General features: G+C 37.0%; 1 protein-coding gene across 2 annotated transcripts; it reads left to right on the top strand.

Annotated features, from left to right (window-relative positions):
- The first annotated feature begins 12,173 nt into the window (after positions 1-12,173).
- LOC309868482 (NKG2-A/NKG2-B type II integral membrane protein-like) lies at positions 12,174-25,986 on the top strand. 2 transcript variants are annotated; one of them, XM_082738402.1, is made up of 6 exons: positions 12,174-12,773; positions 13,401-13,478; positions 13,943-13,996; positions 14,759-14,910; positions 24,350-24,456; positions 25,814-25,986. In XM_082738402.1, exons 1-6 carry the CDS (start codon positions 12,587-12,589, stop codon positions 25,929-25,931), a joined length of 696 nt encoding a protein of 231 aa, XP_082594528.1. In that variant the 5' UTR covers positions 12,174-12,586; the 3' UTR covers positions 25,932-25,986. The 2 variants fall into 2 exon arrangements, with proteins under 2 accessions (XP_082594528.1, XP_082594529.1); XM_082738403.1 differs by lacking the exon at positions 24,350-24,456.
- The last annotated feature ends 962 nt before the right edge of the window (positions 25,987-26,948 follow it).

The following is a 26,948-nucleotide window of genomic DNA, read 5'->3' as shown; positions in this document are numbered from 1 at the left end:
TACTCTGATTAATCCTCCCCATGAGTATGTGTGGTCTAGCTTCAGTTAGTATTTCTTTGGCAGATTCAGTTTAAACTATTTTCCCTTAAAATGGGCATAGTGTTTTCCAGACTACAAAAGATGGGTTTGAAAAATACTTATATTCCTTATTTTCAATTTCCAAATATATCCTAGCAGATAAAAAAAAAAAAGTTCTAGTTTTTCACACACAGAATCTTTGCTATTATCTTTTTCATATTTAAAAATCCTTTAAGTGTATCTTTTATCATAGGCAAAATTCTTTTCCATTTTTTAAAAGATTTTATTTATTTTCATTTATTTGACAGACAGAGATCACAGGTACGAAGAGAGGCAGGCAGAGAGGGAGAGAGAAGGAAGCAGGTTCACCGCTGAGCAGAGAGCCTGATGCAGGGCTTGATTCCAGGATTCTGAGATCATGACCTGAGCTGAAGGCAGAGGCTTTAACCCACTGAGCCACCCATGTGCCCCTATTTCCCAGATTTTAATCATCATTGTTGCTAAAGAAAAACTTCTGCAGTTTTTATCAACCCAGGCCATTTAGGATATGGAAACTATGCTCAAAATTGACAATCATGCTAAAAAAAAAAAGGGAAAAAGTCAAAAAGCAAAAGAGAAACACACACACAGAACTGCCCCTCAGAACAATGTATTACTTAAAATATAACCCCTGGGGAATTTTACTAGTTACCAAGCACATTCAGATACAGCCATAAAAAAAAAAAAAAAAAAAAAAAAAAAACACCACATACTGGCAACAGGCCTCTGGGGGAGAGGACGATATATGGCCTTGAAGCTGAGCAGATGGGGTTGCCCAGCTTGCTCAGGCCAGAACACCGCCTGCTTCATTTTTTCTTTATCTTTCCACCCCTCCTACCCCCCCACCCCGCATCCGGGAGAACACCTGTGGCTACTTAAGTCCTTTGAATGTGCTTGTTTAACTATAAACTTTATACTGTTTGTATAGATATATTTTGCCCTCCTTTTTGTTTAGGTACAAAGCACATGACTAATGTTTGGCCTTCTTTGGCTCTTCTGTTGGTTACTGTTTCTATCTAATAAAAGCAGGACTGAGGAGTTGTTCAGGGCATCAGTTTTTTCTACTATTGTCCCCTGCTCCCTTTCTCTTGCAGCTGACTTGTTTGTGCCTCATTCTTCTGTTTGCTAACAGGAAGCAGCAAGGAGAGCCTGAACCGGACCAGAAACATAACAGAAGAAGAAGCCCCAAGGTGAGTTTTTGCAAGGCCGTGCCTGCTGAGTTGTGGGTACATATCGTACGGTATGGGTAATCTAAAGAGCACAAATGATTTCCAACCTTATGTTTGTTTATTGAGATGGCTCCTAAAAGGCGGGAGGAGCAAAAGTCAGCGAGGGCCAGCTTAAGGAGCTTTTAGAGGTAATTAAAGAGCATTGCTCCTGGTTCCGTATATTAGGGACTTTAGATTTACAAACATGGGGAAAAGTAGGTCATAAGTTAAAACTTTTGCATACAAAAGGAAAGCCAATTCCAATTACTATGTGGCCTACTTGGACTCTCATTCGCTCATTTTTGAAGCCTTTACAAACCCCTGATTCGAAGAGCAACAATGAATGTTCAGGAGAAACTAAAAAAGAGGAACCTGAACATGCTCTCCAGGAGGAGAAAGAAATTACTAATGCCATCATAAAGGAATATATAAAGGAGAAATCTCCTCCTCCTTCTCCAATAACAGAACAAAAGGTGCCCATGGCACTGTTGCCATCGGCTCTGCTGTTCTATAAGAAGGCACCATTTAATGAAAAAGATGAAAAATATATGCTATCAGCCATTCAAAAAGGCCTCCTTGAAGCACAGTGAGCGGGAGACCTAGATGTCTTACATTTTAATTTCCCGGTTATTATTAAAGAACATGTCGCTCCAGGACATGATCCTAACAACCCTAATGGTATCTATGAGGCCAAGCATGAGCCATTTCCCCTCAAATTATTGAAGGAACTAAAACAAGCAGTACAAAACTATGGAATGAATTCTCCATTTACAACGAAAATCATTCAAGACATCGCAGAAGGCAATCGACTTATTCCGATGGATTGGTCATTGTTAACAAAAACAGTTCTATCTTCAAGTGAGTTCTTGCAATTTAAAACATGGTTGCAAGATCATGCAGAAACAGAAGCTGCCCATAACAGAGCTAGTAATGTTCCTATTTCCATGGAGCAGCTTATCAGTATTGGGCCATGGGCCCGGGGCAAGACCAAGTACTAATGAATGATCAAGCTATTGAGCAGCTCTGGCATTGCTGTTTGAGAGCCTGGGAGAGAATAGGATCCCAAGGAGAGAAGTGCTCTTCTTTTCAAAAGGTGGTACAAGATCCAAAAGAACACTCTACTGATTTTATTGCAAGATTACAAGTCTATCAAAAGACAGATAAATAATCTTGAAGCTGCTGATACCATTCTTTAGCTGTTGGCTTATGGGAATGCTAATGATGATTGTAAGAAATTGATAGCAGCCTTTAAAGGCAAGGGAACATTGACAGATTATATTAAGCTATGCCAAGAAGTGAGAACAGAGACCTATAAAGCTGATTTTTTAGCTCAAGCCATGATTCCTCTGACCACAGGAAAATTTAAAGGACAGTGTTTCAATTGTGGGCAAGCAGGGCATACTAAAGCTCAGTGTAGGCAAAAAGGAAAATTCCTTCTGCAAAATATAAAAAATAAAACACCTGGTCTCTGTCCCAAATGTAAAAATGGAAACCATTGGGTAAGTCAATGTCATTCCAAAGTTAGCAAGGATGGATCCCCCCCTTCAAGGAAACTTATTTCGGGGCAAGCCCTCAGCCCCAAAAAACAAGGGGGTCAATTCTCCCTCAACACCCAGCTTTCAAACAAATGTACCATTTTAAATTTATTACATGCCACACCTGGTAGTGCTGGACTAGATATCCCCATTCTCAAAGATTATCTTTTAATGCCTACCAAGCTTCACATTAAAATTCCAACTATTATTTATGGCCCTGTAACAAAGGGGACCACTGGGAGATCTAGCCTTACTTCAAAAAAAATACTAGTTTACACCAGCATTATTGATTCAGATTATACTGGTGACATTTCAGTGATGTTAACTACTGTGGTTCCATACCATTTTCAAAAGGGAGACTGCATTGCCCAGTTGTTATTTTTACCCTATCTCTAGGGTCAATCTAAAAACAAACAAAGAAACTCTAATGGGTTTGAAAGTACTAGAAAAACTGGAGCGTATTTAATTGAGAAAATTTATCAAGATAGACCAATTTGTCATCTTAAAATACAAGAAGAGGAATTTTCAGGTATAATTGATACTGGAGCTGATGTCTCTATCATAAGCTCATTACATTGGCCTAAAAAATGGCCATATAATTCCTCTTCTGTTACTATCACGGGATTAGGACAGGCTGGCAATGTGCATCAGAGCTCCAATATTCTTTTCTGTGAAGGACCTGAGAGTCAAAAGGGTTATCTACAGCCATATATTGTAGATTTACCCATTAACCTTTGGGGGTAAAATTTACTAAGTCAATGGGAAGCCTCTCTGGTTATACTTTCCCCTAAGGAGGATTCCCAGATTTTTCACTGAGGGCCACTGCTCCTAAACCCATTAAGTTAAACTGGAAAAATGACAAACCTATTTGGGTGGAGCAGTGGCCCTTAACACAACAGAAATTACTTTGCAAGCCCTAGTAGAGGAACAGATTAAAAAAAAAAAAAAAGACATATTGAAGAATCTCAAAGTCCTTGGAATTCACCAGTTTTTGTTATTAAAAAAAAAAAAATCAGGAAAATGGAGACTTTTAACAGACCTATGTGTGGTTAATTCTGCTATCTAACCCATGGGGTCTCTCCAACCTGGATTGTCTTCTCCTAATCTAGTCCCACGCAAATGGCCAATAATTATCACAGATTTACAGGATTGCTTTTACACTATACCACTTGCTAAGGAAGGCAGTCCCCATTTTACTTTCACTATTCCCAGTGTAAATTTAAAAGAACCAGGCAAACCATATCAATGGAAAGTTCTTCCACAAGGGATGTTGAATAGCCCCACTGTCAGAAGTATGTGGCAAAAGTTATACAGCCAGTTAGAAATCAATTTCCACAAGTTTATCTTATCCATTATATGGATGATGTGTTATGTGCTGCCTCTGACAACATGCAATTGCAAAATGCATTCAGAATGCTTCAATTGCAATTTGAAAAATACAAACTAATTATAGCTCCAAGAAAAGATACAAGTCACCACACCTTTTTCATACTTGGGGTTCATTATGAATAGGACCTCAGTTAAACCACAGAAAGTTCAAATCCATAGAGATAAAATTACAACCTTGAATGATTTTCAAAGATTATTGGGAGAAATTAACTGGATAAGACCTAAACTTGGAATTCCCACTTATGCTTTACAGCATCTACTTGCCTCTTTAAAGGAAGATCCTAACTTAAACAGCCCTAGGACCCTATCAAAAGAGGCCTTAAAAGAATTATAATTTGTTGAAATCCAGATTCACTCAATGGAAATGGATAGAGTCCAACCTGAGATACCATTAGATCTTCTCATTTTTCATACTTCACATACACCCACTGGGTTAATTATTCAGGAAAAACTAATAATAAAATGGATTTTTCTCCCAAATAACACTGTTAAAACACTCACTACCTATATAGAACATACTGGCAGTATTATTCAATTAGGAAGAAAAAGAACTCGCCAAATACAGGGATATGATCTGCAGGTTATTGTTCTGCCTTTAAAAAAGACACAAATTGAAACAGCATTCCAAAATAATTTAAGTTGGCAAATTGCCCTTAATGGCTTTACTGGAAATACTTCTTCTCATTATGCCTCTTTACCTGTTGTTTCCTTTTTTTAAAATACACTGCTTTTGTCCTTCCTAAAATTACTTCTAAAAATCCAGTAACAGATGCCCCTACTTATTTTTCTTATGGCTCTGTCAAAGGTAAACCTTGTTATTATAGTCCTACTTCGAAGGTCACATCTACTACTGGTCTCTCAGCACAAAAATCAAAATTAATGGTAGTTATTGCAGTTTCAAGATGTTTCTTCTGCATTTAATCTGTTATCTGATTCTTCGTATACAGTGTATGTTTTACAGCATATTGAAACTGCTACTATTTCTACATCTGATGTCTTCCTCCACTCATTATTTCTTCACTTACAATCCCTCATTTATCAATGCTCTGCTCCTTTCTATGGTACTCATATCCAAAATCACACCGGCCTTCCTGGGCCATTAACCAAAGGTAATGAAATAGCCAATTCTCTTGTTTTCTCAGCTTTTCAGGAAGCCTCCGGTTTTCACTCTCTTACACATGTTAACCAAAATTGACTTCAGCACAAATTCCCTATTACCAGGAGCAAGCAAATTCTATTGTCCACTCCTGCCCTTCTTGTGCTGCCATCAATCTGCCTACACAGCCAGTGGGTATCAACCCACGAGGCATAACAGCCAATAAGATATGACGGATGGATGTTACTCACATCCCTTCATTTGGGAAACAATCTTTTGTTCATGTCACTATAGACACATATTCTTGCTTCATCTGGGCTACAGCTCAAACAGGAGAAACTGTTGCACATGTTATTAGACATTTCCACTCTGCTTCTGCAGTCATGGGAATGCCTAAAGCCATAAAAACTGATAATGCACCTGCTTATGTTTCCACTAAGTTACAATCCTTCTTTAACCTATGGAATAGTAAACATTCCACAGGCATCCCATATAATCCTCAAGGACAAGGAATTGTAGGACAGGCTAATCAAGTATTAAAATTACAGCTTCGCAAACAAAAAGCGAAAATAAAAGAGAAATTAGCACAACTTTTATTTACTCTTAATTTTTTGAATTGTGATGATAAAAACACTGCAGTAATAGAAAGACATTTTAGCAAACAAAAACAAGACAAAATCTATCCTCCAATCTGGTGGAAAAATATTACTTCTAATCAATGGTCCCCTGGTAACTTAGTTACCTGGGGAAAGGGATATACATATATATTACCCAACGAGGCCATCGAGCCTGTATGGGTGCCCTCTCATTTCATCAAGGTTCGTCATGAGCAAGAAGAAGAGATTTGGATTCAAACCAGTCCTACCGATCATCAGCTTTGAGAGTCTCACCTTAAAGAACACTCAAATCACAATATCTGGGACAGACAGAGCAAAGATTCCAACTTGGGGCCAGATAAAGAAACTGACCAAGAAAGCAGAGGAAGTTCTGGAGAATGAATAGCGTCCTTTCACCCCTAACAACATGGCGGTAACTATGATGGCTCTCATCACGGTAGTCGTAAGTCATCCTGGATGTTATGCACAAATAAATAACTTTACTTACTGGGCTTATATACCCAATCCTCCCCTGCTCTGTCCAGTAGAATGGGGAGAAGATATAATACCAATTTATTTGAATGCCTCAAAATGGGTACCTGGAATTTTGGATCCTAGATTGCTGCTATTGCCCTTAGAGGAGGGCACAAATATTAATCTTACCTTAGGATATCAAAATAGACCAGTATTGGCAATCATTCCATTTGTCTTATCCCTGATGATCAAAGATGGTTGGTGGACTTTCCTACTGATAATTATCTGACTAAAGTTTAGTTACATTTACTCTCCACTAAAGGATTCGTAGCCAATAAATATCGGGGTCCTAGCTATAACACAGCAGCACCCCCTATTCCCAAATGCAAACTAACACAAGTGTGGTCTGATGAGGGTATTCACCCTTTATGGGAGGATTGTTGAGCTTCTCACCCCAGTATTGTTATTAATGATTCCTATGGAATTGTATGGGATTGGTCCCCTAAGGGGATGAAAGCCACCTGCTCTTCTCATCAAAATATAAAATGACAAGTTTTTGATGATCTCATTTCACTACAAATCTTAACCTCAGGAGATGCACCTCTGGTCTGGCTTGGACAAGGACTTTCTATGCCATCCCCTTTTGTTAATTATCATAAAAAACAAAAGAATTTATGGAAGGTTACCACCGCTTTAAATCACATGAGTCTGGAATGGCTCTTATATTCATCAGTCTAATGACTATGCATTCTCTTTTTTCCTAATGATGAAGAATGGGTAAAACCTTGTGTTAAAAATCCCTATGTTTCACATGGTTTCACTTATTTGTGGAGCATAACAAATAGCATGGTGGACATGGGGATTTAGGAGAAGGGAGTTGGGGGAAATTGGAAGGGGAGGTGAACCATGAGAGACTAGGGACTCTGAAAAACAATCTGAGGGGTTTTAAGTGGTGGGGAGGTGGGAGGTTGGGTGAACCTGGTGGTGGGTATTAGAGAGGGCACAGATTGCATGGAGCACTGGGTGTGTTACAAAAACAATGAATACTGTTATGCTGAAAATAAATAAAAAATAAATTTTAAAAATCCCTATGTTTTTGTTTTAAAAAAATGACTTTTGATCATAATAATAGAGAAATAAATTGTCTCAGATGTAAAATGTTCACCTGTGTGGATAAGAATGTCTATACAGACAATTCTATCATTCTCATAGCTAGAAGAAGAATAGGCATTTGGTTACCAGTGAAACACCACTGTGTTTGGGAAAGCTCTCCAGATATACATGTACTTTTATGAGTTTTGAAGGACTGGGTCCATAGAACAAAAAGATTTCTTGGGTTGCTTATAACAGCTATTTTAGGAATTATAGCCATTACTGCTACAGCTACCGCTGAAGGAATAGCCTTGCATCAAACTGTACAAACCACAAAATTTGTATAGAAGTGCCATGAGAATGCTAGCAAAGCTTGGAATCAACAAATGATCATGGATCAAAAATTAGATGAAAGTATTTCTGATTTAAAAGCAGTCATGATATATATAGGAGATGATCTTCAAAATATAAAGCTTAGACTTCATATTTTATATGACTGGAATGTTTCTTCTTTCTGTGTTACTCCCAATGCCTATAATGATTCAGAAATATCTTGGAGCAAAATTCGCCAGCATATTACTAATCATTATGGTGATAATCTAACTTTAGATATTAGACAACTTCAAGATACTATTCAAAGCATTACTCACTCATCATTACATTACCATCAGTTCCAATTTTTAGTATATGTGCTTCCGAAGCGAGCACCATTACCATCAGTTCCAAAAGTGAGTTTTACTCAATGAATTAACGATATTCTGTCTAATCTAAACCCTTTTACTTGGATCAAACAAACTGATCTCGGCATTATAGGTGGAATGATTATTCTTTTTATTTCTATAATTTTGTTTTATGCTTAGTCCTCAAATGCATGCGAAAATCCCTCCAACGACTGAAGAATCAAGTAACTGCAAAATCGACTTTTCTAACTTCTTCACAAACAAAAAGGGGGGAAATGCAACTGTATTACTTAAAATATAACCCCTGGGGAATTTTACTAGTTACCAAGTACATTTAGATATAGCCTTAAGAAAAACACATACTGGCAACAGGCCTCTGGGGGAGAGGACTATATGCGTCATTGAAGCTGAGCAGCTGGGGATGCCGGGATTGCTCAGGGCAGAATGCCACCTGCTTCATGGAAGCCAAGCAGCTGGGAACGCCTGGCCTGCTCAGGGTGGAATGCCCCTGCTTCATCTTTCCATTATCTCCCCTTTTCCCTCTGGAGAGCACCTTTGTCTACATAGATAAGTCCTTTGAATGTGCTTGTTCAATTATAAACTTTATACTGCTTGTCCAGACATATTTTGCCCTCCTTCTTGTTTATCTACAAGGCATATGACTAATGTTTGGCCTTCTTTGGCTCTTCTGTTGGCTGTTTCTATCTAATAAAAGCAGGACTGAGGAGTTGTTTGGGGCAGCAGTCTTTTCTACTGTTGTCCCCTGCTCCCTTTCTCTTGCAGCTGACTTGTTTGTGCCTCATTCTTCTCCCGTTCACGGACTGAAAGCGGTGCGCGTGGGAGCGCACGCGCGCAAGCGAGCGTGCACACCCCCCGCCCAAATAATAGAATTGTTGAATATTGATTATAAAGTACAAATATTTAGAGTGAATAAAAGTATAAGGGATACAGAATGGCTACCAAAAAAGAGGTTAGTGTCTGATGGTTAGACTTTGGAAGAACCCAGGATAATTTTTAAAAATCAAAAAGAAGAATCCTAGAAATGAAAAAAAAAAAAACATTTAAATGAATAATCAATGTCTCATGACTGAGACACCCAGGTGCCCTAAGAGAATAGTACTCAAAAAAATATTTAGAGCAACAAATGGGGACAACATGGAAGAAATGGATAAATTCCTAGAAACATGAACTACTAAAACCAAAACAAGAAGAAATGGAAAACTTGAGAACATGGAAAACCAGCAAGAAAATTCAATCAGTATAGAAAATCTCCCAACAAACAGAACTCCAGGGCCAGATGGTTCCCAAGGGGATTCTGCCAAATATTTAAAGAAGAGTTAATACCTATTCTCCTCAAAAAATTCCAAACAAATAGAAATGGCAGGAAAACCTCCTAATTCATTCTATGAGGTCAGCATTAGCCTCATTACAAAACCAGAAAAAGACTGCACTCTAAAAGAGGACTGCACTCCAGTACTCCTGATGAACATGGGTGCAAATCGTCTAAACAAAATACTAGCAAATAAAATCCAACAATAACTGAAAAAGTCAAGTGGGACTTAATTTTTGGCTGCAAGGGTTGGTCAGTATTCACAAAGGAAACAATGTGATACACCATATTCATAAAAAAGTATAAGTACCATATGAAGCTTTCAAGAGATGTATAGAAAGATTTTGACAATGCACATTCTAAATAGTTGGAGATAAACATCACTAAACTCCTGTTGTTAATGGGGTGATGTTTACAGATATTTCCCATTATAACAGATATTTCCCATTATAATAGAAATAGCATCAGGAGAGTTTAAGGGAAAGAAGCACGTTATGCCAAGATTTAGCAAACTGTGTAAAAATAGAATGAACACATCTAAGATACTCTTCAAAGACCTGAATTTCCAGGTCTCAGCATTTGTGACTGAAAAAAAAGCAAGTTAACAGCATGGGTGGTCAAGCTTCTGACCCCAATATCTTGTGGAACATTAACATTTCTTAGAGTCACATCGCAATTAACTGACACACTACAAGCTGTAAGCCTTGGACATTCTGGAGGTGTGTGATGAGATAAAGTGTCTTCAAAATTGACCAAGTGTAAGGATTTCCTGTTCAAATTTTAAGTGACACGTTAATGAGAAATCTACTTTTTCCACTATTGTCTCACTCTGAGCGCTCACAGGGCCGGCAGTCTGTGAAGACCACAGATACTGTCTGTTTATAAGAGTAACCTGGTCTCCCAGTGGAAGATGTAGGACTCTCTGGCCAACAGAAGGTATGTGTCACTCCTCTGCTGTCTCTCTCCTAGCTGCCTCACTTAGTGGGAGATATAGATGCTAGATGGGATGCACATGAGGTACAGTTAATATGCAGTCAAATCACAGAAAACATTGTTATATTTATTCCAACAATTCAGGGTAACAGATAAGAATGAATATGAAAAACACTGGAGAATTTCTTAACGTATTCAAATTCTTGCCTGTGGAGAAGTAATTAGGTGCATATACGACCACATAATTGTGTCTGCAGATCAGTATAATTTCATGTGAACTCCCATAAGCATCATGAGAAGGGACAGTTAATTTTGGATTTTCATCAATATAGATAAAATACTACTTGATCTTTTAGCCTAGTCTTTGGAAATAGATTCTTAAAACAGATGAACATAGGTGAAGGGGAAAAAATGAGAGGAAGCAAATAATAAGACATTCTTAACTGTAGAGAACAAATTGAAGGTTGCTGAAAGGCACGTAGGCAGGGGATGGGCTAAACGTGAGATGGGTTATTAAGGAGGGCATTTGTAGTGATGAGTATTAGGAGTTATATGTAAATGATGAATCATTAAGTTCTACTACCAAATCGAATATCAAAAACTTAATTCTTCATGGGACGCCTGGGTGGCTCAGTTGGTTAAGCAGCTGCCTTCGGCTCAGGTCATGATCCTAGTGTCCTGGGATCGAGTCCCACATCGGGCTCCTTGCTCAGCAGGGAGCCTGCTTCTCCCTCTGCTTCTGCCTGCCATTCTGTCTGCCTGTGCTCGCTCTCTCTCTCTCTCTCTGATAAATAAAAAAACAAAACAAAACAAAACAACAAAAAAACTTAATTCTTCATATACTTGCTTTGCTAAATGAAAGCAGTTTGATTGTTCATGGAAAGAAGATGAGGTATCTTCTGGAAAATGCTAACTTATACTTAGGTATGAAATAATCAACAAACTTTTTAAAAATTTGATCAAAAATTGGTGAAAAATGATATTTAATACTGAAAGAGATGCCTGTCTAATGGATTATGTTACATGCTCTAAAGGATATGAATCAGCAATGATACTGTGACTATTCTGTTAAGAATACTTAAGATAACTAATTTATTATTGAGAGCTTAGCAAAGCTGGATGAAATATTAAGTGCTTTAAATGCATTATATTTTATATATTTTAATTCCCAGTTCAGATTAGTATAAACTAGGTAGCCAGATAGGAAGTAACTTCTTAAAGGTCATAGTTTGTAAATTTGAGAGCCAGGAGTAATTTCATATTTCAGTGACTTTGAGCACATTGACTGAATTATGAAATTACATTTATTTCATTTATTAGAATTCCTTATACAACTAAAGTTTCCCTACTGCCTTTCACATTCTTAGGTTTTTCTGGAAGTGTACCAACAGTGTTCTTCCATAAATGAACTACACTTTTATCTATCATTTTATAGTTTTCACATCTTTATCATAAACTCAGTTATCATTTTCTGGTGTTAAATAAGTACTTTTAAAAAATAGTTTTTGGTGTTTTTGATTTCATTATTGTTCAGGGTTTGAATAAATTTATTGTGTCATGTAACATTTTTCAACTTATAAAAGATTCATTAGATATTAATGATTCCTCCAAACTCCACAATTACTCAAAGTAAAAGACCACTTGATAGCACTACATGACATTTTAATAAAGAAACCCGAGCCTTAAATAAAAATAATTTACTCCAGGAAATTCCTATATGTGTTAAAACTAATATTCCCTAATCTGGGGACCTAATTTTTTAAACCAATAATGCATTTAAAACTTGTCAAAAAAAATTGGTGCAGCATTTTCTTTCTACTACAGCATTTTAATATTAACCCAGTTATCTAATAGTATTGACATGTTCTGTGGAATCTGGCCTTACATTAATAAGGACAATATTCCTGACCTCTTTTCTTCTTCACTAATTTGATGCTTTACATGTTTCCCATCAATACTATGGTGTCAAACAGAGAATATCATTATAAAAACCACTTACTCTATCATAAAGCACTTCTTTAAAGCTATAAGGAAGGTAGTACCAGATTTTACATTGTTCAATTGCAAATGAGTACTCTCACTCACCCCACACTCCACCCACTGTGACTGTCCCAGCAATCTTGTCATTGCATACACTCTTCATCAAGACCTTCAGTACAGTCCCAGCCCTGTGCCTGACAGGACGCAGCTGCAGAGATGAATAACCAAGGAGTTACCTATGCAGAACTCAGTCAGGTTAAGGGTTCAAGAAGACAGCAAGTGAAAGCTAAGGGCACTAAAAATCCCATTTCAGGAACTGAGGAGGAAATAACCTACGTAGAATTAAATCTTCAAGATGTTTCTCGGGATCTTCAAGGGAGTGGCAAGAACTGCCAGTGGAAAGGTAAAACACTTAATACAGACATACAACTGTTCTAGCATATGCACTTGGGGAGCAGGGGTGCAGGGAACGAGTAGGGAATGATCTCCCATATTTTTCATTTGTGTGGATCAGAGCTTGGGGCTGGAATATGGTATTGTAATTGAAATCTGAGGACGGATCTTGTCCAAGTGTTGTAATTCGTGGTCTTGACTCAATCTCATGGAGGTAATATATTTACTGCAAATATAATGGCATATTCTGAAAGAAGAATCCAATGACAGAGGCAAGTTTGGGGTCCAAATTTTTATATGTGACTCCCTGTGCATTGTTGGCTTTCTTTTCTTTTCTTTTTTTTTTTAAAGATTTATTTATTTATTTCACTGACAGAGATCACAAGTAGGCAGAGAGGCAGGCAAAGAGATAGGAGGAAGCAGGCATCCTGCTGAGTGGAGAGCCCAATGTGGGGCTCGATCCCAGGACCCTGGGACCATGATCTGAGCCAAAGGCAGAAGCTTTAACCCACTGAGCCACCCAGGTGCCCCATTGTTGGCTTTCTTGTACATAAATTTCCTAAATTATTATTTTCCATCTGTGTTTTCTCAGCATTTTCATTTTTTTTTCCCCCCAACTATTTACCTTCATGTCCAGGGAAGCTCATTGCTGACATTCTGGGAATCACCTGCCTTGTCTTGATGTCCACTGTGGTCACAATAGCTGTTATTCATTGTAAGTAAGTGTTTTCGATGACGACATTAATGATCATCGGTGCTCAAAATGTTGCACACTATTATGGAATTGTATTACCTTATTTTAATGCATGCATGCTCTAAATGTGGAATGTCAAAAGTAGAAATAATGGAATAACTCTATATAGAGAGTATTACACATATATTAAGATTTCATAACTGAAATACAAGTTATGGGAGAGACTTTATGGAAATATACAAGTTACTTCTTGAGACTGGTTAAACCAAATACTGCAAAATACTGTGAATTTTGATTCTTTAAACTTTTGAATTGTCTTCCCCCACATGTTCACTATTTTATTTAATTTTTATGGGTAAAATCAATTTTATTACAGAGATTTCTCATTCTAAATAATATACCAAACTTCAAACTAAGGAACTCAAATCATAATCATTTATTTAGTTTAATATTAAGTTTTATGAGCATTGTTTTAATTTTTCTAGTTACTGCAGGACCAGTGCAGAACAAGGCGTCTGTGGAAATAACGACCCAGAAAGGTAGAAAGTCATTTCCAAAACTTTGATATTAGGAGAGCTTGTATTTTATCTGTATCTTAAACTAGACAAGGATGATAATAGATGGTTTTGGGGAAAACAAATTAGAAAATTGTGTAGTAAATTTTCATAATTGATGAGTATAGGAGAGTATTACTTCTTACACAACAGTATGAGGAAATACTCATTAAAATCAGCATACATGAGGTACTTGGTTGGCTCAGTGAGTGAAGCGTCTGACTCTGGGCTTTGGCTCAGTTTATGAACTCAGGGTCCTGGGACTGAGCCCCATGTCCGCTCCACGCTCAGTGCAGTCTGTTTTAAATTCTCTCTCCCTCTCCCTCTGCCCTCTAACCTCTAACTCTCTGGTTCATGCTCTCTCTTGTTCTCTCTCTCTCTCAAATAAATAAATAAATAGATCTTAAAATAAAGTTACTACACCCATTGTCATTGATAACAATGACCTCAAATTTCCTCCTGCTTTAACATGATATAATATAAACCATTATACAATTCCAAATAAATTGTTTTGTCCAGGGACTCGAAGTACATGTAGAGATGGACATTTTTGTTTGTTTTATACTGGCACATATGTAAGGGATGAAAGCCTGACTCTTCTGGGAATGTGCATGTGTTTTATTTTTGCCCACTTGTGAGGGTGAAGTGATGTGTTGTATACACATTTGTGTATACATATGTAACTTGCAGACTTGCAAGTTTTAATATTCAAAGCCTTTTGGATAATATCTCATAATCTTTCTTTAGCTTATCATTGTGGTGACTGTCCAAAAGAGTGGATTACATATTCCAAAACTTGCTACTACATTAGCACTGAAAGAAAACCATGGAATGAGAGTCGGTTGTCCTGTGCTTCTAAGAACTCTACCCTGCTCTCCATAGAGGATGAAGAGGAAATGGTGAGGTTTCACATGTTTGCAGCTTTTATTAAAAACTTATCATTTAATATTACATTTGTAGATCTCATCCATATAGTCATACATATTTATATTTCGTGTTTATTTGTTTTAAAGTCTTTTACTATTCCATAGTTTGATTCTATATTTCGCTAATTTTATACCTTTAATGTATATTTAATAATTTGTAGTTCTTGCTTTTCTTAGAAAGCCATACTTCTATAAATGCTCTTTTGCCTGAAATAACCTTACTATATATTTTTTAAAGATTTTATTTATTTATTTGACAGAGAGAAATCACAAGTAGATGGAGAGGCAGGCAGAGAGAGAGGGGGGGGGAAGCAAGCTCCCTGCCAAGCAGAGAGCCCGATGCGGGACTCGATCCCAGGACCCTGAGATCATGACCTGAGCCCAAGGCAGTGGCTTAACCCACTGAGCCACCCAGGCACCCCATCCTTACTATATTTTTTACCACCCATCATGAAGACTGTATGATTGAGGTACCTTAACCAGTGGGCTAAACCTCTGCCTTTGTCTCTGGTCATGGTCTCAGAGTCCTGGGATTGAGCCCCGCATCGGGCTCTCTGCTGGGTGGGATCCTGCTTCCCTCTCCTCTCTCCCTGCCTCTCTGCCTACTCTTGATCTTTCTCTCTCTCTCTTTCTCTGTCAAATAAATAAAGAAATCTTAAAAAAAAACCTACATGATTGTGCATATTCATCACAAAATAGTCGGAAGATAATTACAAATCAGATCATGAGTGAGAAGTTTAGAGCCCCTATTACCCCTGCCAGTTTTAATACTATGAAATATCTTTGCTCATTTTTAGAATTTATATCGATGGAATCATGAAGTATGCATTATTATATGTGTCTCCTTTTTGCTCTCATATGATATTTGTAATCCATCTTTATTACTGCATTTGTCTGTAGTTTGTGAATTTTCACTGCTGCTGTCTTTTATGAATAGGACATTTTAAAATCAATTCTCAGAAATTTACTTCCTTTTTGTATGTGGGTGTTATGAATAATAATTTTATGAAAGGCCTTTTCTATGTGTTTTCCATGTATTGTATTTATAATAACTATTAGACATAGCTACATAGTATATAGTATATTTATGAAATGTGAATAATGCATTTGTCAAAATAACAATGCATAAATGCAACATTATAATTGTATTTATATATGATTATTATACATTTTCTTCAAAGCATTAGTATGAAATTGCTCAGTCATAGATATGTGTGTCTTTCAATATATTACATTTTCCCTACATTTATCTAATGTATTGTGTAAATACATTTTACAAAATAGTCAATTGATCCAAAATTCAGAGGTCTGTGGAAAATTATGACAAAAAGTTCTGGTGGTTATACAACAGTGTCATTATCCTGGGGTGTGAGTTATTGGGGTATTCTCTTCGGTGAGAAGGACTCGAGTATGTCCCTTGCTCATTTCTCCTAGATGTTTTCTTTTGTCTTCTCGGAAGTCCTTATCATGTTTTAAATATGAGTTCTTTTTTGAGTTTACAAGATGGAAATAGCTGTGTATTGCATTTTTCCTCCCCTATTGGAGTCCTTTAATAATCAGAATTTTAGTATTACCATGGTCCCATATATCATTTGGGTGTTAGTGTTTATTTTGAACCTATTTCAGAAGTTCATCAAAGTTCATAAACATAATTTCCTATATTGCCTCTATCTTTTTTTCTTTCTTTATTAATTTTTCACTTGAATTAGAGTATCTTATCCAGTTGGAATTACTTTTGGTGATGTTGTATTTGCAATGCAGTGAGATATATATGAAGGTTATAGTTTTCTACATCACGAACCTAACTGATGGAGCGTAATGTAAAGCAAAGTCCATCTTTTCTTCATAAATAATTATACATATATAGTCTCCACAGAATGACTTAGCATCATTGCTGAAATCTGCATTCCATATATGTGTGGGTATAAACTTTTCACTTTCTCTTCAGTTTCTTTAATCTTGTATATATTTTTATCAATCCATACTTTTAAAAATGTCTTTTTATAAACAATAGGTTTATATTAGTTCTTTTTCAGAGTTATCATATCTATTCTAGATCTTTGCATGGCTGTTTACTTTTTTATTTCTATAAGTCTAAATGATTATTTTTAAGTTAAGAATGAAAATTAGTTTTATATTCTGCATCAGAGAAATCACATCATTTGGCCTTCTTTACTCTGCGAATGTGACAGATTAAGTTAATGAATCACTTCTTGATCTTTTGGCTAAGATCAAGTGCAGATTAAGTTAATGGAATTTCAAATGTAAATCCAATTTGGTATTGCTTCAATAAATCTACTTACATCATAGTCCATTATTTTTGTGTATTATCAGAACCAGTTTAGATTGCCACTGACATGTAATTTCCTTTTCTTAGTATTCCAAGAAAATGCACACAACACATATTTTATTAGACCCTTTTTTTCTACCTTGTAAGATTGTCTTTTTGGTTTCTAATTAATATTTCATCTTTCTTTACTCATAAGTATCTAAATATTCTGTAACTGAGTATGAAAAGCTTCTGGATTATAGATTAAATTATATTAGAAGTTGAGACAATTCTGATATTTTTATTTCCTTTTGTTTTGGTTTTCACAAGTTGTATTTGGTAGGATGTTTTCAATTTTATGTCTAGTTTTAAACATATTTACTTATTTTCATAGTATTCATGGTATGTTAATTTTACTGTGGTATAATGTACATACAGATGGTTGCACAAGCAATACATGCCAACAGCTGGCTGAATTTTCAAGTGTCACCATCATATGAAGGAGAAAATGAATATTACCAGTACTGCAAAATGCCCCTTTCATGTTTCCACCTCCATTTATAAACATTTACATAAGTAGAATCATACAGTATGCATATTTTATTTTTGGCATTTTCAGGGGAAGATAAACTTGTGCTTTTCATCCATATAGTTGCATGAAGTTGTAAATCATCCAAACTTCTTGCTTCTCATTGTCTGGTTCTACTACAGTGCATTTATCCATGCTATTGCTAATGCTCTTGGATATTTGGGTATTGATCCACTTAGGCTGCCATGATTTACTCTACTTTTTGTATTTCACAGTCAACTTCAGTCTAGTATATGTTTATCACTTCTTTCTTCTCTAACTTTAATAGGTTCTTCTCTGTACAGTGTATTGAGAGGGAAACTACTCAGATCATCCATTTTATAACATTCTTCCTTTTGGGTTTAAGTGACAGAGCTATGAATTGTCTCTAAACACTACTTTTGTTCCACCTTAAAACTTTTGATATATTCTCAGTTTTGTATCACCCAGTACAAGGTATTTTCACAGATTTCATTTTTGAACTATAAATATTTCAGAACTGTGTCACTTTTCCACATGTTTGGAAATCCACCAAATTTTTTTTGTTGTGACTTCTAATTTATTCCTTTAGACAAAAATTGATTAGTCTTAAGAGAATATACTTTGGAAAATTTCCATCCTGTCAATGTTTGATCTCTATTTATGGCATAGAAGAATAATTTCTATATATGTCAGTTTTGTCAAGCTGATTCCTAGAGCTCTGACAGTCTTCAGTGGGGCTCCTGATTTTGTGACTGGATGGTCTCTCATTTACTGATGGAAGAGCTTTTAAATCTTCAGCTGTGCTCATTAAGTTGTTTATTTATCTTCCCAAATCTGTTAGTTTCTATCATGTGTTTGAAGGTTCTATTGTTAGGTGAATAATACATATTTGTAATTATTTTATCTTCTCATATTGACAGGCTTACCATGGTAAAGTGTTTCTTTTAAGTTCTAATAATATTTCTTGTTTTATTTACTTATTTTTTATAAGATTTTATTTATTTATTTGACAGAGATCACAAGTACGCAGAGAGGCAGGCAGAAAGAGAGAGGGAGGAAGCAGTCTCCCTGCTGATCAGAGAGCCCGATGCAGGGCTCGATCCCAGGACCCTGGGATCATGACCTGAGCCGAATGCAGAGGCTTTAACCCACTGAGCCACCAAGGTGCTCCAATATTTCTTGTTTTAACAGCTACTTTGTCTGATATTGTTGTAGCCATTTGTCCTCACTTACAGAGTTACTGCTTGGAGAGTGGATCTTTTGCTATCGTTTTACTTTCACATCTTTATGCCTTTGAATCTAAAGTGTGTGTGTTATGGAAAGCATAATGATGGATCTGAAATTTTTCTTTTTTATTCAGGATGACAATTTTTATCTTTCGATTGGAATATTTACTGAATTAACATGAATGTCGTTATTGGGATAGTTGTATTTGGGTCTCCCATTTTTCTATTCATTTTATGTTTATGTTGTTTACTTCTTCCACCTTATCTGACATCTTTTAGATTCCTATTTTAATTCCCCTTTGATCTCTTAGCTATATTCTTAAGTTAGTTCTTTGTAGTAGCTGGGTGTTAACAATTACATCTTTTATTTGTTTTTACTGAGATATAATTGAGATAACTGTGTAAATTAAAGGCGTGCAATGTGCTCATTTGCTACTTTGATGTATTACTGATTGATTACTATGGTAAGGTAGATAACTCCTCTCTCACATCACATTCTTACCACTATTGTGGGTGTTGAGAACAGCAAAGATTTAGCCTTTCCAAGTTTGAAGTTTATAATACAGTAATGATGACTATAATCACTATGTTGTACATTAGATTCCAGAGCTTATTATGTAGTAGCTAGCTGTAACTTTGTTTTCTTGAACATCTCATCAATTGCCCTGCCTTGCTATCCCTGGTAAATTTTATATTATATTTATTACTTTTTCAAATTCAGTGTTTTAAATTCTACATTTAAGCAAGGCCATACAGTATTTGTCTATTTCTGTCTGATTTTTGTCACGTACATAATCCTTTTAAGATACATCCATTTGTCACAAATGGCAAGAGTTTCTTCTTTCTCATGACTGAATAATATTTCATTGTGCATATATGTATGTATGTGTGTGGATACATATATATACCACATCTTCTTTACCTCTTTATCTGTTGGCAGATACCTAGGTTCCTTTAATAATTTGGTTATTGAGAATAATGTTGCAATGAGCATGGTGTGCAGTAACCTTTGAGATACTGATTTGAGTTTTTAATATATATGTAGGAGTAACATTAGTACATAATATTGTATTTTTATTTGTAATTGCTTGGAAAAAATGCATAATATATGGTATTTTTATTTGTAATTGGTTGAAAAAAATTGTTCGATCACCAATTTATATTTTCTTCAAAGGATTTCCTTTTCTTCAGATCTTCACGAATATTCTCTTAAGTTTTGGGAAAAAAACAATTTTAACAGGTGTGAGGTGATAATTAATTATGGTTTTGATATGCATTTCACTGATGTTAGTGATTTGGGGTATCTTTCTTGTACCTATTGGCCATTTTTCTGTCTTCATAAAAAAAAAAAAAAACCATAAAAACAGGCCCTGTTCCCATTTTTGTAATTCGATTATTTCCTTTGTTTTTATTGAATTGGTGGAGCTATTTATAGATTTGGATCTCAGTCCCTTATCTGATCTGTTTACAATATTTCTCCTCTTCTGTACATCATTCTTCCAAACTTTTCTTCAACTTTTTTGTTCTTTCCTTTGCTGTGCATATACTCTTAATTTAATGCAGTCTCACTTTTCTATTTTAATTTCTGTTGCCTATCTTTTGGTGACTTATCCAAGAAATCATACGAAGGATCTTTTCGTTTGGGTCTCTACCAGTGATTTTATATTTTTATGTGTTTTTACCTTGCTTATTTTTGTCTATTTTTCCAGCTTGAAGAATTATCTTTAGCATTTCTGTTGGGCAGGTCTAATGGTTCAAATTTCTTCTGAAATGTGGCTTTAACCAACCACCACTAGAGTCATGCCACTTTCCTCTGACTGCCATCTGGGGAAAGAGTTGAAACTTTGACACACCATCCCCTGGGATACTGGGAAAGTCTTTAACTCTTCTTTTTTTTTTTTTTTTTTAAAGATTTTATTTATTTATTTGACAGAGAGAGATTACAAGTAGGCAGAGAGGCAGGCAGAGAGAGAGAGAGAAGAGGAAGCAGGCTCCCTGCTGAGCAGAGAGCCCGATACGGGACTCGATCCCAGGACCCTGAGATCATGACCTGAGCCGAAGGCAGCGGCTTAACCCACTGAGCCACCCAGGTGCCCCTCTTCTTTGTTTCTGAATGACAGCTTTACTGAGTAAGGTATTCTTGGTTGACAGTTGTTTTTCCCTTTGATTGCATTAAAAATATCATCCCTCTCTCTCCTGTCTTATCTGTGAGAAGAAAGTCTTGCCGAGAGAATCTTTTTTGATGTCTGATATGGCATGTAGACCTCAGAGTCCTCAAAGCAATATTGGAGCTACAATGCTGTCTACTTCCCCCCACGTTCTCCTCAAGGAATTTCATAGTTTTATTGCTTCTTATGTTTAGGCCTTTGGTTCATTTTGAGTTAACATTAGTATATGGTGTAAACGTAAGCATTGGATTTCATTCTTTTGCAAAGAAATTGTCAAATTCCCAACCATTTGTGAAAGTCAATTTCTGAACACCTTTTGTGAAAGGTACTGTTCCTTCCCTATTGAATGTCTTGGCACCCTGATCAAAATGATTAGACTGAATATACATTGGTTTGTGTTTGGGTATATTTTTATTTTTGTTTTTTAAAATATTTATTTATTTATTTGTCAGAGAGAGAGAAAGCACAAGCAGGAGGGAGTGACTAGCACAGGGAGAAGCAGGCCTCCTGCTGAGCAGGAGCCCTATGCTGGACTTGATCCCAGGACCCTGGGATCATGACCTGAGCCAAAGCAAAAACTTATCCAGCTAAGCCACCCATGAGTCCCAGGATGTATTTTTAAGTTATTGTTTCCATGGAGGACTTATGGCCTGGGGCTTCTTATACATTTATCTTACTGGTGTGACCCCACTCCAATCTAACTTGTGTCCATGGCATGTATGGATTCTATGGTAGATAATGTGGTCGCAGGCTGCTGAAGATGGAAGATGTATCACCCATTCCATGGTTTTCACACAAATTCAGTCACCTCATGTTCCACCCTCTTCCTTCAGGAGTATTTCTTTTCTGTGTTGGCATGTGTTCTTCAGTCATTTCATTGTGTTTTGAGTTATAGACATACTTCTATAATTAGTTTGTTGAGCCTCTGGGGTGCATATATTTTTTAAATGATACTTAAGAAGTTGTTCACTCTTTGTGGCTTATGATTATTTTTCTGCACTGCTTCTTCCCCCTGCTTCTCTTTTCCTTCTTAGATTGTATTTAGACCTATGCTGGTTTTCCTGGTACTGTGTTGAAGGTTTCTGACTGTGTTAATGTTTCTGTTTTTTTGCTCTCTTTCTGTTGGATGAGTAAATCCATGATTCCCTCTTCAATGTCATCAGTTTTTTCTAATGTATCCCAAATTTTCTGGAGAGCCAATTTAGTGAATTTTCATATAGGTGTATGATGATAAACCAAGAATTTCTCTGTGATTTATTCATGTACTTTTACTTCTCTATTGATATTTCTTACATCCTATATTGCTGCCATCATATGTTCATTTAATTATCTGAACTGTTTCTTTGTAATTTCCATATATTTATAAATAGCACTATAAAATGCTTTTTTTCTCTCATCCAAGTACTAACCAGGCCCGACCCTGCTTATCTTCCGAGATCAGACAAGATCACACGTGTTCAGGGTGGTATGGCCCTAGACTAAAACACTTTTAATCTAATAAACATAATATTCTTATCTCAGTAGAAGTGTATATTGACTTATGCATTCTCCAAGTATGGAAGACATTGCCAGTTTCTTTTCATGTTTTTTTTAAATTTTTAGGTAGATAGTTTTGATAATATAATTTAGTCATCATGTAGTCTATTTCATATTCTTAGATTTGTATTTTTTTGTAAGTTGCACAAATTTTATTGCAGGATCTTCTTCCCTCAGATCTGCCTGCTAATATTTTTTTTCAGTGTTACCAAATTCTTATATTTTAGCCTGCATTCCTAGGGATTGTCCTTGTGACTTTGTAGCTTAGATGTTACCTACAAGTACTCTTAAAAACTGTGTTCAAAGTCTGCAGGTGAATAGGACTTCCATGCTCTACCATGAGATGTGTGTGTGTGTGTGTGTGTGTGTGTGTGTGTGTGTGATTGTGTGTGTGCATGCATATGAGTGTGAGAAGTCACCTGCTTTGACTTTCTACTGATCTCCTCTCCATGTATGAATAATTATTTTCCATCAATCAAGAGTGTACAGAGAGCTCATGTCAACTCTTCTGTTTTTCCTTCATTAATAGCATATCCCTATTATATTTATGGGAGCCACAGTGCTTGACAGAAAAAAATGCAACCTCCAACATTTTGTTTTTTTTTTCTGGAGTAGAAAGAATTTTATTGATACCTGAGAAAAAGAGCAGGAAAAACATTCCTACCGACCATGTAGCCTGCCCCTTGGGTTAGATTGGCCCCAAGACTTCTCTCATCCTGCTTTTGAGCAGGGTCCCAACCGATGAATACCAAAAGGCTGGGGAAGTATGCAGCCAGAGTCTGGAGAGACAGCATGTGCAGTGAGGGTTCCTGAGGGCAGGGCAGGGTCAGCAAGGAAGACATGCTGATCAAGACCTAGAGTCTCTTGGGTCACAGCCCCAATTCCAATGAAAAACAACTCCTTCCAACCTCCTTGTTTCTAGCAAGCAGGGCTGTCATCTTCTCCTGACACACGTATGGGTTCTCATCATTCATTGACAAGCAAAATCATCACTCTGAGCTGAAAAGTCAATGGACTATTTCAGTCCCTTCCCCACTGCTGATTGGGTCTCCCTTGTCGCACCAGCACAATTGCTTTCTGCAGCTTCTCCAAATTGTGGAACTACAAGCTTCTGGATCACTGGGATATGGTGGGAAGGTGGGGAGGCAAGGGAGCAGTGCTGGGCAAGAAGATTACAGATGCACTTCTTTTCACTTGAATCTCTAGGAGATTTTCAATAATAGCTATTTCATAAAATATTATTAGCCCTTGATCAGTTATCAGAACTCTGAAATTGTTGCCTTTGTCAGTTTGTCCTCTTCATTTATTTCTACTAAGTTTCTTTTAAAAGATTTTTTTTTTTTATTTGACAGACAGAGACCACAAGTAGGCAGAGAAGCAGGCAGAGAGAGATAGGGAGGCAGGATCCCTGCTGAGCAGAGAGCTAGATTCAGGGCTTGATTCCAGGACCCTGGAATCATGACCTGAGCCGAAGACAGAGGCTTCAACCCACTGAGCCACCCAAGTGCCCCTTTACTAAGATATTTTTATAACATGTCCTGTGTATAACATTACTTGAAAATCTTAAAGAGTCTATAGAGTCAGAAATAATTACCTATGTCTGTTTTTGCAAAATACAAATAAAAGCTTGTTTGACTTCTAAAAAAATGTTTTTTTCTCATAGTATTTGTTCAGCCTCCTCATTCATTCTTTATGGATTAGTAGAGATTCCCAGAACATCAGTATTAATTCATCTGTGTGGCCAAAAGTTTCCACCTCCTTTCCTAAAGTGTAAGTTTCTTGACAACTTTTTTTTTTTGAGCATCCTTGTTTATTTCCACCTATCAAGTAAATGTTTCAGTATTAACATCAGTTCCATTCAAGCTTGAATTTGTTTATTTTTTAATTTTTTAAATTTATTTTTTATTTATTTTTGGCATAACAGTATTCATTATTTTTTCACCACAGCCAGTGCTCCATGCAATCCGTGCCCTCTATAATACCCACCACCTGGTACCTCAACCTCCCACCCACTCGCCAACTCAAACCCCTCAGATTGTTTTTTAGAGTCCATAGTCTCTCATGGTTCACCTCCCCTTCCAATTTCCCCCAACTCTCTTCTCCTCTCTAACTCCCCATATTCTCCATGCTATTTGTTATGCTCCACAAATAAGTGAAACCATATGATAATTGACTCTCTCTGCTTGACTTATCTCACTCAGCATAATCTCTTCCAGTCCCATCCATGTTGCTACAAAAGTTGGGTATTCATCCTTTCTGATGGAGGGATAATACTCCATAGTGTCTATGGACCACATCTTCCTTATCCATTCATCCGTTGAAGGGCATCTTGGTACTTTCCACAGTTTGGCGACCGTGGCCATCGCTGCTATAAACATTGGGGTACAGATGGCCCTTCTTTTCACTACATCTGTATCTTTGGGGTAAATACCCAGGAGTGCAATGGCAGGGTCATAGGGAAGTTCTATTTTTTTTTTTAAAGATTTTATTTATTTGACAGAGAGAGATCACAAGTAGGCAGAGAGGCAGGAGAGAGGAAGGGAAGCAGGCTCCCTGCCGAGCAGAGGGCCCGATGCGGGACTCGATCCCAGGACTCTGAGATCATGACCTGAGCCGAAGGCAGCGGCTTAACCCACTGAGCCACCCAGGCGCCCCGGAAGTTCTATTTTTAATTTCTTGAGGCATCTCCACACTGTTCTCCAAAGAGGCTGCACCAACTTGCATTCCCACCAACAGAGTAAGAGAGTTCCCTTTTCTCCACATCTTCTCCAACACATATTGTTTCCTGTCTTGTTAATTTTGGCCATTCTAACTGGTGTAAGGTGATATCTCAATGTGGTTTTAATTTGAATCTCCCTGACGGCTAGTGATGATGAACATTTTTCATGTGTCTGAGAATTTGTATGTCTTGACAACTTTTTTATGCCTCAAGAGAATTAATCTTACAAAGAATAAATGCAATGTGTGAACAATTATGTAACACAATTGTGAAAATGTTCCCATAAAAATGATATGGGAAATATTCAGATTTAGATGTACAACTATTAGTCCAAATCAACTATTTATTCTTCACAATATTGTGATTCATATTTTTAAGAGTAATGAGATCTAATTCTCTCTATTTCAGGTCATCAATTTCTTCAGAGAGTGACAAGTGTCCCTTTTTCAACTCTGTCTCAAAGAAAATTCTTTTTGGCTCCTGCTTGTATCAAAAAATATATGTTTGTAAGACCCGGGCATTTTAGTTACCTAATATTGGTATCTATTTCACCAGCTATAAAGCTATCTCACATCTGTAAAGAATGTATTTGTCATTTCTTCAAAAGTCATAAAATTATTTTTTAAGGATTTTATTTATTTATTTGACAGACAGAGAACACAAGTAGGCAGAGGGACAGAGAGAGAGGAAGGGAAGCAGGCTCCCTGCTGAGCCAAGAGCCCAATACAGGGCTTAATCCTGGGACTCTGGGATCATCACCTGAGCTGAAGACAGAGGATTTAACCCACTGAGCCACGCAGGCACCCCAAAAGCCATATAATTATTATCTCATAATATATTTCAGATATAACTTTTAGAGCAATTTTAGGTTCACAACAAATCAAGAAGAAGGTACAGAAATTTCCTCTATTACCCCTGAATACACAAGTACATGGCTGTACCAGTTATCAGCATCACTTACTAGAATGGTCTGTTACTGAAGGTCCCACCAAGTTGGCTAAAGAGTGGGGGACTCCAATTCAACCAGTCTCCTAAATTTAGCTAGGAATCTGCCAAGCCACTCTGGACACCCATAAAATCAGTCTGAGATGTAAGATTATACACATCTGTATTTCTGTGGGGACTGAAGATTATCCAGGGAGACGTACAAAAGATGGAGTTGGGTTTGCACAGACAGATGTTGCAGGACAAACAGAAAGGGGAGAGAGCCAAAAGAAACCAACCATTGGAAATTAATACCCCAGGTGAAAAGCCCTGTGCTCATGGACCAGGGAAACCTTGGAGATGGGTGGCTGCAAGACAGGAAGTGACTGATAACAGTGTTTAAAAAGAACAAAGGGGCGTAAGGGACAATTGCAGGGACCAGGTCGCCATACGTGTGGACACATGGACCAGCCACAACCACTGCTCACCTGTGCCTGAGAGGACTCACTGGGGATTTGAGTCAGCGGTCCCTGGGACTTGGCAGCTACTGCTGCCCCCAGAGTCACCTCCACCACAACTGATGCCTCTGCAGCTGAGAGGACCCAACTTGGTCTGGAGA

This window comes from Mustela nivalis (genome assembly GCF_964662115.1).
Source record: "Mustela nivalis genome assembly, chromosome: 7".
NCBI lineage: Eukaryota > Metazoa > Chordata > Mammalia > Carnivora > Mustelidae > Mustela > Mustela nivalis.
Note: the sequence above shows the minus strand (reverse complement) of the source record. Positions and strands in the feature narration are given on the sequence as shown.

What these genes read in the sequence shown, in the direction of transcription:
- LOC309868482 (XM_082738402.1), top strand. Translation starts at nt 12,587, where the DNA reads ATGAATAACCAAGGAGTTACCTATGCAGAACTCAGTCAGGTTAAGGGT. An exon ending in GGAAATAACGACCCAGAAAG is followed by an intron (nt 13,997 to 14,758) that starts GTAGAAAGTCAT and finishes ATCTTTCTTTAG; the next exon opens with CTTATCATTGTGGTGACTGT. An exon ending in TCCACCTCCTTTCCTAAAGT is followed by an intron (nt 24,457 to 25,813) that starts GTAAGTTTCTTG and finishes TCTCTATTTCAG; the next exon opens with GTCATCAATTTCTTCAGAGA.